At 35.1% G+C, this 14,090-nt stretch overlaps 1 protein-coding gene across 1 annotated transcript in view; it reads right to left on the reverse strand.

Moving 5' to 3' along the window:
• Window positions 1–14,090, reverse strand: part of FER (fer (fps/fes related) tyrosine kinase) — a 173,492-nt gene that overhangs the window by 54,467 nt on the left and 104,935 nt on the right. The window contains exons 13-15 of the mRNA XM_009328711.1: window positions 13,994–14,050; window positions 10,853–10,968; window positions 9,121–9,215 (exon numbers count right to left, since the gene is read on the reverse strand). Of these exons, the coding sequence (XP_009326986.1) occupies window positions 9,121–9,215; window positions 10,853–10,968; window positions 13,994–14,050 (268 nt within the window). The remainder of the gene's footprint in view (window positions 1–9,120; window positions 9,216–10,852; window positions 10,969–13,993; window positions 14,051–14,090) is intronic.

Below are 14,090 nucleotides of genomic sequence, written 5' to 3' on the forward strand. Positions count from 1 at the left end.
CCAAGCAGATCCCTGAAGAGGCCAAAGTCTGCTCTCCTGAAGTCCAGGGTAGTGAGCTTGCTGTGCGCCCTCCTTGGTGCCCTAAGGATCTTGAACTGCACCATTTTGTGGTCACTGCAGCCCAGGCTGCCCTTGAGCTTCACATTCCCCACCAGCCCCTCCTTGTTGGTGAGAACAAGGTCCAGCATAGCATCTCTCCTTGTTGGCTCCTCTATCACTTGGAGAAGGAAGTTATCATCAACGCATTCCAGGAACCTCCCAGATTGCTTATGCCCTGCTATGTTGTCCCTTGTTTTAAGGGATCTCCGAAGAGAAGCAATTGGAAAAAACCCCGAATGATCTCTATAAAGATCTCACTCCCTCCAGAAGCAGGAAATAATAGAAAAAAACCCCCACCATACAAATTAGAAAACACAGCAGCTGAATCACGTAACATGAAACTAAAAGTTAACATTTTTTTCAGCATTGATCAGCATTCCAGACCTGTGTATGAAATCAGCTGCACCTCAGAGACAGCAGGGCTAACCTTAGGCTCAGGTAAGCCATAGCGTACACGTACTTCAGCTACTCTTAGCGTCAGCTCTCCTTTATTCAAGATGATAATTCATTCAGCAGAAAAGCTCAGATAATATGGATATTGTACATCATATCAACAAATAAGTTATACATACCGCAGTCTCAGCACCGAGACTTTGGTTATAAATGGGCTTGTTGGCTTCAGTGCAACTAACAGCAGAAATACACGGAGTCAGCTGTGATTTGGTGCTATAGCCCGAAGTATCACCACATACAGAAAATATGAGTAATTCCACAAAGGTCAGTTAGGATTTAGTAGGTTGTAGCAGCTCTACCTCAGCACCAGCTATACTGGATCTGTAGGTATTTTTCCACTTTATGCCGTATAGCCCTCTTTTCCAACAAACGCCAAAAAGAGGGCCTGCTAGGTCAGGCAGAATACTGGGCTTTATTTGCAAATGCTTCTGACCTAACACACCCTGTGGAAGTAAAAAGTGCTGTAACATACAGAAAGTAGCAATGGAGTCACCTTAATTTCAGAAGAGATGGAGTAAGCCAAGCTGGACCAAAGTCAACTGCAGGTAGGATAGCATGAACAGGGTGCAGAAGTAACCCCAGAACTTGGGTTAAGAATGGCTTATCAGATCCTGTTACAGGCACTACAGAAATGGCTATGCTCTTTCTGAACGTGCCTGGGAACCAGTGTAGCTGAAATCAAGCAGTGCTGCACCTGAGCTAATAAAACCTGTCACCTCTGAATTGTTTCTGCATCAATGGCATAGGCAATTTGCATACCAAATGATTCAGTACAAATCTGAACAGGTTACCTTATCCAATTGCAAAGATGGATGTTATGACCTTGCTGAACTCCACCTTGAAAGCTAGCTACATATGACTAGATATAAGCTGAACATACATAGTTGAAACCTAATTCAGACAACCTTCCCATACTATTAGATTACTGGATGTTTTCATAGCTGTTTATATGTACAAGCATAGCTCAACCTGTTTCCAGCTGCAGGTGTTCAGCGAATTTACTCTAATGCATGTCAGCATGAGCCTAAATAAAACAAGGAACACAAACTCCATGTCCAGTTAAATAGGAGGTTGATTTTTTTGCAACCACGTATCCATTATCAAATAGGAATTCTATGGTGGTATCAGGAATGCACACTAGTATTCCAGATAAATGTTGACAATGCCTTTAGTATTAGAGTGAAAAATGTCCAGAAATGCCCATGGGGGAGGTGGCGTGGGAATCACACTCAGAGGAGATCACTGATAGAATAGACTAAATAAGGCCTATGGCCACAGAATGGATTTGGAGATGAGAAACAGCTCCTGGAAAACTCTTCAGAACTGTATGAGGTAAGGATCTGGTACAGAAAGGAGATCTAGTTTTCATAATACCATAATACAATGTAGCATATAATATACTCATAATGTATTATATTATCATAATATATATGCTAGAGGAAGCTAAATTAAGACTCAACAGACAAGCCAGATTCTTGAATTGCCTATTTTTGAATGCCTGACTTAGCAAAAAGAAAATTCTTTCAAAATATTTCTGGGGATTTAATTTCAACTATGTTGATTGTAAAAATGTTTAAATATGTAGAAACCAGAAACAGAAAGCAGGCTATCAGCTTGTGATTAAACAGTCCAACAGCTAAAAGAAGTAGGTCACAAAAAATGTGACTACAAGCTTCCTTCTACTACCTTGAATCAACCATTGGAACTTACAAAGATGTTTGCATCTACTGTCAATTAGACAAATCCTTCCAAAGAGAGCTGATGCAGGCGTGACGACTGTGCTTATCTTGACAACCTGTGTAGACTCTTTTTGTTGGAGGGACAAAGGCACCTTTGAAGGTTCTAGAAGATAAACTGTTGAAACAGTTGCATGAAGTGGTAACTGCACCGCAAGATTACACATCTATCTTCAAAATGCCCCACTCTAGAACACATAGTTCATGAACATGCAAAGTTCCTACCTCTAAATTAAATTCTCCTTTCAGGGCAAGTTAAAATTCAAGTAAATTGAAATGAACATAAAGAAAGAGAAGAAAGAATTTTGCAGCTTGGGATGGCTTTTTGCATCTTACAGATTACATTTGATTTTGATTTGTTTTTCCCCTAAACCTAGGAAGAGAAAAAAACATTCAAAATTTAAAGGGACTCCTGCAATTTGTTTTTGATTACATGGGAGATTGCATGATAAATTAAAGGCAGATGAAAACAGAGTTAAGCGATCCTGACTGTTTCAGTGAATTAAAATCCCTTATTCTCAAAGCAGAAAATACCATAATCCATGATCACTAAGAGAGAAGTTGGAACCAGGAAGATAATAGTGAGGAAGGGTAAAAGAGAAGGGTGTTCTAGTTTCTTCTTTTCCTGTTGTTTTCCATGAAAAGATGCTGAGTTCACTCTGAAAGGAGAAAAGAACAGGAAGCAGGTTTTGTCAACCCCTTCACCATTTTCCTTATAATCTTCTGTACACTCCATCGAAATCCAGCATCCATTTGTCTCAGGTTATCAGTCTGGACTCTGGCCAGCCTGCAGATAATGCTAGCAGTATTCCAGGCAGTCTCTCTGATTTTCATCTAAATTTGCTAAAAATGAACTGTTATGAAAACTCCTTATGCCCTGAGCAGCCTTAAGAGACACTGGCAAATTGTTCTTTTCCTGTTCTGAATATCAAAGCAGCTCCTCATAATTACTTCCCCTTCTTCAGTTTTAAGGTTAACAATGCAAGATAAAGCACAAAAAAACCACTGGGAAAACAAGCACAGAGCAAAGAAAAATGAATACATTAACCCAAAAAATACGAGTAAAATGCTCAATTTATTAGATTGATGTGGCATCACAGAAAAGTTACGTGCTTTCTTACGCAGTACTATAAACCATACTTTTACACAAAGTTCTGCTGTTCCTCATATTGGAAACCATCCCTGACTAAGGCTTATCTACATGAGAAAATTCCTATTGAGAAAGCTACAGACTGCATTCCCAGTCTCATATATGCAGCAACCCTCACTGAACAATTTTAAGACTAGTGTCCCACCTTTAGTACATTACTTTTCAGTCAGATTAATCAAGTCCATATGACAATACAAACTCAAGGCTCTATATTAACATCAAGTGTTTGGCAAATCTCAACATATGGGGTTTCTTTTCCTGAAATTCATTAGCAATTCTCATTTTAAATTCTTCTATCTTTTTTAGGATAAACTGAGTACTTAAAATGTATCACTACAGATTACTAAAAAGTTACCGTATTAAGTTATGAAATAATGCAGTATTCATATTTTTAGATCAGAAGATATCAGAAAAAAACTCTATGAAATACCACCTTTGCAACAAACCTTACCAAACCATCTTAGCTGACGTTTCATTATAAAGTAGTGAGAAAAAAAGGAAGAATATTACAAAGAAAATAACTTACAGCAACTATATAATTATCAGAGTTCTTCATAATACTAACAGGTTCCAATAGTCTAATTTTTCTAAGTGGAATTTGTTGAAAGGTATGAAAATCCTGTGCAGTATACATCAACTTGAGAGTTGTACTCTGCTTTTCCTGGAGCTGATCTGAATAATTTCTACTCCTTCAATGCAGGATTTAAAATTCACTGCATGATATTGCAGTTACTGTAAGATTTATTTCACTGTATTGTAAAATAAAACATGCCTTTTTGGCATGGAGTTCTCATTAGCTATGTGCTAACACAGCATCTGAAATCTGCTCTTGGGCAGTGGAAACAGAAGAAACTGGCATTCAAATAGTGTTTTTCTCTATTCAGTAGCCTCACTGGAGTCAGAATCAGTAGCGGGACTTTACACACTGTATACTCTTCAGGTATTGCTGCAAGGTAAAGCTGGGGGTCATAAACCAAGTTTACAGGCTCCTTATCTGAATAACAGCTTGCTATTAAAACACAGTCCTCCACTGGATGCATCCCACTTACTGTGCATATGCTATGCAGATGATCAGCAAATGCTCATGGTGTGCATCAACAAATTAGATGGTGTGGCTCACTGTGCAGAGAACTCTACAAGAAATTGCACTGATTCTGGATCTCACATCATGTGCTCTCTGGCTCAAGACATCACACCATGTGCCCAGGGAGCCGAGATTACTTGAGTCTCTGTATCTAGAAACCAGCACAGCTGACTTACCACATGAGTGCAAAGGGCATGCGCATGTTCAAGCACAATTAAAAGTAAAAATAGAAGAGTAGAAGCTAGCAATATGAAATCAGAAAATATGAGCAAAGGTAAGCACACAGCAAAAGCGAAATAGAAGTCCAACTTCTTTTAGGAACACAAAATGCATACAAAAAATCGGCATATACATGCAAATTTTCTTTCTTTTTAACAGTCTTAACATTTTCACACTGGTAACTACAGGTGTCATAGAGAAAGACAAGAAGAGGAAATCTCTACGAGAAGATCTCCATTAGCAAAATCTTGTAATACAAAGATCATCTCCAAATAGACTTCTTTTCTCAGTTCTTAGTCTACTAAAAATTTCACAGAAAAAAACTATGCCATTGTAAAATTCAGGTTAATTCTTATTACATGGTAGTTGAGAAGCCGCACAGCAACTTCAGCATTGGGCCCTTCTAAGGATCTGGGCAGTAGCTCTTTTTAGTTAATATTTCAATGTCATTTAGGTAAAAAAGAATAAAATTAATTATTTGCAAGAGTGCTTTAAAGGTTATTACAAATTTATTCACAGAATCATAAAATCATAGAATCATTAAGGTTGGAAGAGACCTCCAAGATCATCGAGTCCAACCGTCAACCCAACACCACCATGCCCACTAAACCATGTCCCTCATCTACCCGTCTTTTAAATACTTCCAGGGATGGTGACTCAACCACTTCCCTGGGCAGCCTGTTCCAATGTTTAACTACTCTTCATTATGCAATCACAAATCAACATTTTAAAACCATCTGCTTTGCTAAATTGCTTTTTCACAGCAGCTAGCTAGCATAACTTTAGCCTGCAAATAAGATTTTTCTAGAGATCTCTGTTAACTTACAAATATATAAAATGTTTATAAGAAAAAATATTAAGGACTCATTGACTCAATTTCAATGGCTATCTTGGCAATTTTGGGAACATGAGGGGAGAACAGGGAGAGCAATTTGCTTGGGAATTCAAAAATAATTCATTTTATTTTTCGGTAAATCTCATTGTAAATTCCTGAATAGCAGTTTTACATCACATCTCTTCTATACATGTAACTTTATGTGTATATATGAAGGACACTGTTGCTGCTACATGCATTTTAGCGTCTGTTTATATATGACAGGTAATATTTTTTTTAATCAATTAGAAGAATAGCTTTTAGAAAGCAATAATAAATCTAAATTATACAATAAATAAACACTGTCCTACACAAAATAGAAGCACATGCCTCCCAAATAACTTTCTTTAGAATACTGATTGGGGGTTTCTTATTAGTTTCTTAAAAGATCAGGATTTATTTTTATCTTTATTGTATTTATATTTAAATATATATAAATATTTATATTTATTACTCTGAGTCCTCAGAAGAAATTGTCTTTCACCAGTTTACTGAACTCTCTTAACTTAAGAATCATGCACAGCTTAATTTTTAAAAATCATTAAGACTCTTACTCCTATGTTTTCAATCTAGTGGATAAAGCATCCTAAGTCCACGTCAACATGAACAGTACCATCATAAAAAAATAGTTACAGTAACAAAAAAACCCAAGTTCTGTCTTTTCAGGCCTTCTCCTTTCTCAATTTAAAGGACTGTTTTTTCATTAGATGTTGTCTGAGAAGCTAGAAGAACTAGAGTAACCTCATCCCAACCAACTCTAGAAAAAGATGCCACATTCTGCTTACACGATGTTCCTCCCCCTCCCACCTGTAGAGGTTCCTGCAGAAAGACCTGCAGGACAAGACTGAGAAGAGAAGAGACCTGGCCTCTAATAACTCAGCCAATGGCAGGGAGATAGGAAGTATTTTTCCACATATGCATCCCTTAAATTTACATGCTACACATACACATTACATTAAGATATTTCCTCATTTCTTGACGGGTGGTGAATTGCAAAAAAGATAACCAAGTCTTCTGTACTGGAGTAATCTATGATGGATTGACACTGGGTGGACATATACAGTGAGATCACAGTGTGACCAACAGCAAGTAAATGAAGACTAAGTGATGGTTCTTTTTCATTAACAAACATAATTTCTCATCTACCTTTTCACTTTGGCTATGTATCTGCAACATGCTCTGCTACCTTATTTATTATTTCAGTTAATCCCTGCTACATCACCCATCTTGAAATTTCTTTATCAATGTGATTCTTACTTTAGGACACATGTCACTTGTTATGTTAACAAACACACACCAAGAAAAGGGATCTACCTACAGGGCATAATTGTCTCTGACAACTTGCTTTATTTCTCTGTTATCTATAGGCAACATCTGGGTTATTTTTGCATGTAATAATGCACGCACAGATGCTTAAATATGCATCTGTCACCTTCCCTATTGTTTTCATTGATGACTTTATCCAGATGCATAGTTTTTAATCCCATTTACATTTGCAACAAAGGAAAAAGATTTCTCTGCACAGACAGTTTATGACAGAATCACTAACAGAGTAGCACCTCTCTACATAAATGTGCTAAGTTTCATAATAAATTTTTAATACCTGAACAAATTAAGAATCTGAATTGAAATCTGAATCTGGAATGAAAAGCAGAATTAGCCACTACTGAGCCACACCATAGCAGTCTCAGAAGACACAGTAAGTGTATAACCTACATGTATTTGGGATATAAAAACAGTAGAGAAAGTGCAGACATTAAACAGAACTCAGAAAACACAGGAGAAATTCCATGTTTTATGGAACTGTTTCTAATTTTTTCCTCAGGGAAAAAAACTGTCAGACATTTATTAATTACACGCCTTCTTGGCCATACATTTACAGAATACAATTCTAAGCTAAAACATGCCATTTTTAGTTATTAAAAAGAATGTCAGAGCTAAACTGCTTAAACACCTACAAGCATAAACACATTTAAGACAAAACACAGAAAAAGCAGACACCGAGAAAGTTAAGTGTTGAGTGTAAGTCAACAAGCCTACCACTATTCTGTTCTTTAAAGGGCAGCATTAAATACCAAGTCAGAGCATTAATTATTATTTTAGGTAATCTCATCCAAACTTGCCATTAGAAAACAGAAAGCCAGTAACATCAGAATCACTGCTGCTCTGAACTGATCTAAGTGCTTTGTCTTTCCTATGCCAGCTTCTTCAGACTTGGCATCCTTATCATTTCTAGCTGATTTGGTCAGTCTCATGATGAGCTAGCCAAAGTTTAAAAGAATATGGAAAAGTGTGATGGCTTGAACATGGTACAGTATTTATGAGGGCAGGCAAGAACGGAAGCTAGCCAGAGTACTTATAGACCAGCAAAACAGGATAAGAATTAAGAAGTTTCTTGCAAATTCAAAGCCCAGAGACAGAAGAATTTTTGGATAGACTTGGACTGCAAAATAGGCATGGGAATCAGAGAAAGATTCTCACTAATTCCTCCTTGAATTGTATTAGTATGTTTTAACAACTTGTCCTAGGCTCTGAAAAACCTGAACCAGAATGATGAAGGTGTTAAAAGATCAGGATTTATTTTTATCTTCAGAGATGTCTGGAGAAGCTGATTACCAAAGTATACCTTAAAACCCATGATGCTGCTTTTAGTCTCCATTTTAATAAAGTTAATCACACATACAAATATAATAATCTAATATAATCTAGTTGAATAAAGGCAGAAAATTCCAACAGATTCAAATAGATCCAAAGACTTCATCAGTGCTCTTGTACTAAAGCCAGTACTCAAGAATTATAAACAATCTAAGTCTTCATGAATGAAACGTTTCTTAAAACAGCTTGCTGTGTGATTTTGAAGACAAATCCAGTGATATATAAAACAAATCCAGTGTTGCATATTAAGTAGTACTAGAGGCTACCAAACCCACACATTTTCCAGCTGCTGAGAAAATCAATAAAGAGGTAAAATTGCCCAAAAGCTGTTATCATCTCAACAATTTGAAATTCTCTCCAGCCATTGCTGAATAACACAAACTCCAAGATTCCAAAAATAAATCAAGAGCAACCCATAAACTGAACAATATATTTTGGTAAAGAAAAAACTCTTATATTACCCAAGATGATCCAAATCTGAGTTATTAAAATTGAAACACTACCCAGCCATGAAGTTTCTTTAAATACAAGCATCTTAACATTCAGTATATAACTCTACTGTTAAAGCAAGTACCATGTAATATCTCGTCAGTAGGAAAATGAAGATAGAGCTAAGATACCTTTCAGCAAATTCTGTTGTCTTGAATGGCTACAGAAAAACTCACAACAGATTTGTGGAGCTCACTCCACTCTGAAGCTAGTAGAACCTAATGTTTCCAAAGATATGAACACAGGTGACTTTTGAGAACAGTCATAAGAATGCAGAGAAAGACAAATAGAAAACAATATATTTTACATTAGAGAAACAATACCTATGAAAATATGCTGCAAAAAAAAGGAAAAAAATTACCTGGAACAAGTTCCATAACAATATAAATAGGTTGTCGTTGTGTGCAAACTCCTATAAGTTTTACAATATTAGGATGATCATATTGTTTGAGTATTCTGCAAAACACACAGTAAGTTTATTACATTAATAAACTTTATTGTACAAACTGATTAAATATTATAGGAAAATATCTTAAACCCTTGATGTTATTTTAATGGAACATGTCATTACTGTTATCATAAAGAAATAAAATCAATGTAACAGATCAATCATCATTTTGTTTGAAACGGAGGGCATACTGATTCACTAATAAATCGAGATTGAACACTGTATTATTCTCATTGTAATTTTACAATTTGTCTACATAACATTTGTCTATATAACTGAAAAATGGCCTGACAGGTTTGCAGTTTCTCAAGAACCCTTGTAATTAAACAGCATTTCAGTGGCGGATCAGAAGTAGGGCTACATCAAAAAAGCATGCACAGCATGCCTCTACATTTTCCTGCTGCACTTTTCAAACACACACTCATTCCAATTTTACTTTAAGAGATTAATTAATACAGTAAGTTTTAAAAGAATATAAGGGCAGCAATTTTAATTTTGGGAATTAAACAAAAACTTTTACACCTTCTTATACAATACTTATTATAAGAACATTCCAGCCTAAAACAGCATGCTATGATTTGTGAAGTGAAATGAAGGGCAAGGAAGAATTCTACAGAGACCTTCTAACTTAAATGTTTCTTCTACTATTTGCTGATTTAAAGCACCTCCTCTTTTTTCCTTTTTTCCTAGGATCAAAAGTAAAATACTAACCTATCTGGTACGTACATATTTAGTGAAAAATAACATTTTTCATTTTTTTCAGGCTAACACTGCTCCATTAGTGGCAGGCTGCTTAACAAATGAAACATCTCTGCAGTTGCCAAGTTACGAGCTGTTTAAATTTATTCAATAGATACGGTGGCTGATCTTCATTCTCTAAATGTAGATAGTTTCTTTTACTTTTCCATATTGAACATACTAGTTTTGGAGTAAAAATGAAAACATATGAAGCTTCATAGCAAGAGTGAGCAAGTTAATTTAAACAATTGTGAAATCATCTCAATATACCCCTCTATCCTGAGGTCTCAGAACCTATCTACATCAGCCTATATTCAGAATACTTAGCATATTGTTGCATGATTGTCATTTGAAAAATAAGCATGTAATCACATGCTGCCTGACACAGCATAAAATATCTCTTCTGGGGTGAACTCTTCTTACAAAGAGAAAATTACTAAATGGGGTCTATATGGTAACCTAGCCACATTTGATCAGCTCTATTAGTCATGAATGTAAGGCAGGATTTATGACTGGTATAATCACATTTAAATTAACAGCATCTTCCAGTCTTCTTATCCCAATCCTCATGGCACATCTCAGAAGAAGTTCTAAATGGAAGCACTTATAATAACAAAATTGTGTTTTATAGGCATAGCTTGCTTTGCCGAAGAGGTAGTTTCAACAAGTGCAGATGCCACTGCATTCACACGTTAAAAAATGCCTATGTTTAGTTACCAGGGCAACAGTTGTGGAATGTACTGAAGGAGAGAAAAAAAGGAAAAAGTATGACTACTGTTTCTTTGAATTTTTCTGAAGGTCAGATTTTGTAATCTGACCTGTAATCTAATATTACCATCTAGTAATAAAACTTGAAAAAAAAAAACCCACAAGAAGTATATATTTCAATTAAATTTAGAGAACCTACCTGGCTTCTGACAGAAATTTTATTTTCAATTCCTGAGGAAGATCTTCTTTACAAGTTTTTACAGCAACAGGAGTTTTATCCTTTAATGTTCCCTTATATACCTCACCAAAATTACCCTGAAATCAGGGGGAAAAAAAAATCATTCCAAGTAAACAAAATCTTCACAAATCTCCAGAAAAATAATGCAGAAAGCTAATGTCACCGGTGTGGAACTTTGAAATGTGTTTATGAAGCCAAATGACGTTTTCTTTTGGTATCTGCCCCTAACGCAATGCAGTTCACATAGACATAGTACATTTATTATATGGACATAGTGTATGAGTTCTACTTTGACCTTGCTGGAAAGAGAAAAAAATACATGAATTGTGTAATCTTCTCATAAAACCTCTTAGTAACTTCTAAAGTCAACACTGATAGTAGTACTTTTTTTTCTTAATCTTACTCCTGTACTCTTTCATTTTCACACTACTGTATTTTATCAATAGTTTTTAACTTGCAGTCTGTAACAGACCAAAAGATGATCTGTGAAACTAGGACAAAACACATCAAAATAACATAAACATTCTCACATATACAAGAAAGAAAAAATGCAAAGTAAGAAAAATGAAAACAGTGTATATTAATTTTGATTGTAAATTAAATCCACTGCAAAAAAAGTATGGTTGTGTCTGCCCTGAAAAAGTTACATGATTCACAATTTTTTTAAAAGCTAAGCTCAGTACTGCTCTATAAAGGCAAGTATATAAGGCCTCACACTTGGACAAGACTTTAGAAAGTAGCTCCTTTTATAATCAGATTTTTTTAGGTCTTCAACAACATACCCCCAGGGTAAGTTGTTTATTTTTTTAGCTTTCATAGAAGAAAACTGAAATAATAAAGACCGTAGAATAATCTCCATCAGATGTATTTTTTACTTAAATAAAAACAAAAGGAAAATTAATTAGGACACAAATGGAAGGAAGAAGGAAATTGTGGGGTATATAACAAAACACTGGTATCAATGAAAAACTCCAAGAGAAGAAAAAAAAACAAAACTGAAGATCTCATACTTTTAGTTAAGTTTTGTACTTCCTAAAGAGTAAATACGACTCCATTTTAAATCTACATCTGATAAATTTCCACATGATTTCACTTCTGTGTCCTGGTATCTGGGGCTGCATGTGACTTCAACAAACAGCAAAACTCTGCTGAACATGTTTTCCTTTCTTTCCTGTGTGATGAAGATTTCTTTACATCATGCATTTGAATATTGTATTGCCAAAGGAAGAAGATGGAAAAGGAAAAAAAGAAACTCACAGGTGGAAAACAGTAATGTGCTGCTAGTAACAAGGGAAGAAATTTAGGCCTAAACACAGGTTTCCAGTATTATTTTATATATTCTAGGATAAGTAAGATACAGCTGGCAAGCAAGGCATAGGATCTATAACAGCAATCTGCCCTTCTAAAATAGCACTTCCAGAGACCAGGACACTACCTCTGATATCTAAAATGGCACAAGGTAGCCAAAGGTAAGAAGCTGAGTCACTCCCAACACACTTTTCCTCTAGCTTTATGGTCAGAAGCAGTTAACAATGAAAGCTGAACCCACCTTAAGGACTACTTAAGTATTGAAAATGCTTTTTTTCTTTATTTAAAATATTTAATTATCATTATATATGATTTTTAATGTAACACGTTCCTTTCATATAACTTTCATTTTGTGGAGTATTATAGAATTAATATTGAGTAAATAAACAGACCATCTACTCCTGAGGTGAAGGAAAATCTTTGTCTTTTCTAGAGTTTGCATCCTCTTATGCACTAAGCTTTCCTGATTTTCCTCCTCATCTTTTCCAGGCCACTCAAGATTTTATAGACCCTCAGATTTCTCACTTCCATGGTGAATGGCTGTAGTTTATTTACCATTTTCTCATACAGATGCTGATGGTCCTGTCATTCTTATCTTTTACAGTTTGACTATACCTTTTTAGAGATGGATGCATAACAGATTTTTACTGTGTTCCAAGAAAGTTTTTATCCTGTTCTGTAGTTTTTAAAGAACATATCCTTCTATAATCACTTTTAAGCACTGAGTTGTCTTTACTGAATGTTAAAAATGCTTTGTGCCAAAAACATGCAATGCACGTTAATTCAGTTTACTAAATTAATCAATTTTCAGATTGCCTTAACTGTCATTATTTATATTTTAGCAAGACAAAGCTTTTTTAATGCCTGAAACTTCTTTATTTTTCTCCCTTGATACAATTCTGTTTAAGAATGAGAAGCTGTCATAGTACCTGCATTTTATGCAGACACAGCCCTGTCTACTGGCAGATAATACTTTTTGTCATCTTATGCTGCCAAAGAGATTTTTATCCTGGGTAACAGAATTTTCTGACAGTATTTAATTCCCCCATTTCTTGAACAGTTTATAAATTCTTTTAGTGTGTATCATAGTAAGAAGGCAATTATTGCTTTCATTTGTCTCCTCCTCATTTAAGTGTATTTTTCAGTTTTTGGGAAATCTTTTGGAACATTGTGTCCACAGTGGCACTCGCAACGGTCTTTGTAGGTGTAAAGGTGCTAAAAATGTAAATAAGGTACAGGGCTTACCAGATCTTAAAGACTTATAGCTTCTAAGCAGGCTTTGCGATATAAACTACACTATACAAGAATTAATTTAATACATATGCCATGGTGAAGTTACCTAACATTCAATAAATCATACAAAAGCAACAAACGTTTGTTTTAACAAATATTGATTTAATCATCTTATTATATCTAATTTTATACATACATAAATTTTATACATAAATACATGAATATAAATCTGTTTTTTTATTTATATTTTGCAACAACATATTTTGTATGAATACACAGAGTAATTCAGCCACATCATGTTTTATAGAAATCTAGTTAGCTTAAAAGCCTTCCAGAAGAGTAAAATATGTATGCTAAACACTTTCAGCACACACTTTATATCATTTACCAGTAAATGTGATTTACATTTGTTTAAAGCACAATGCTGTCTTGTGTATTAAAGTAAAAGAATTGATATAAATATTGCATACCACCTTAAAAGATAAGGGAAATAGGAAATGTATAGGCTTCATGATTAATATATACTTATTTAAAAGCTGTTTAGCTCACTTGATTACTTACTTTGCCTAGTAATTCTCCCAGTGTGACATCTTCATGATTGAGAACCCATTTCTTATCCTATGGAAAGAAAAGGAAAGAAGACTTTTCAGTCTGTGCA

Source organism: Pygoscelis adeliae, unplaced genomic scaffold (assembly GCF_000699105.1).
Source record: "Pygoscelis adeliae isolate BGI_AS28 unplaced genomic scaffold, ASM69910v1 Scaffold16, whole genome shotgun sequence".
Classification (NCBI taxonomy): domain Eukaryota; kingdom Metazoa; phylum Chordata; class Aves; order Sphenisciformes; family Spheniscidae; genus Pygoscelis; species Pygoscelis adeliae.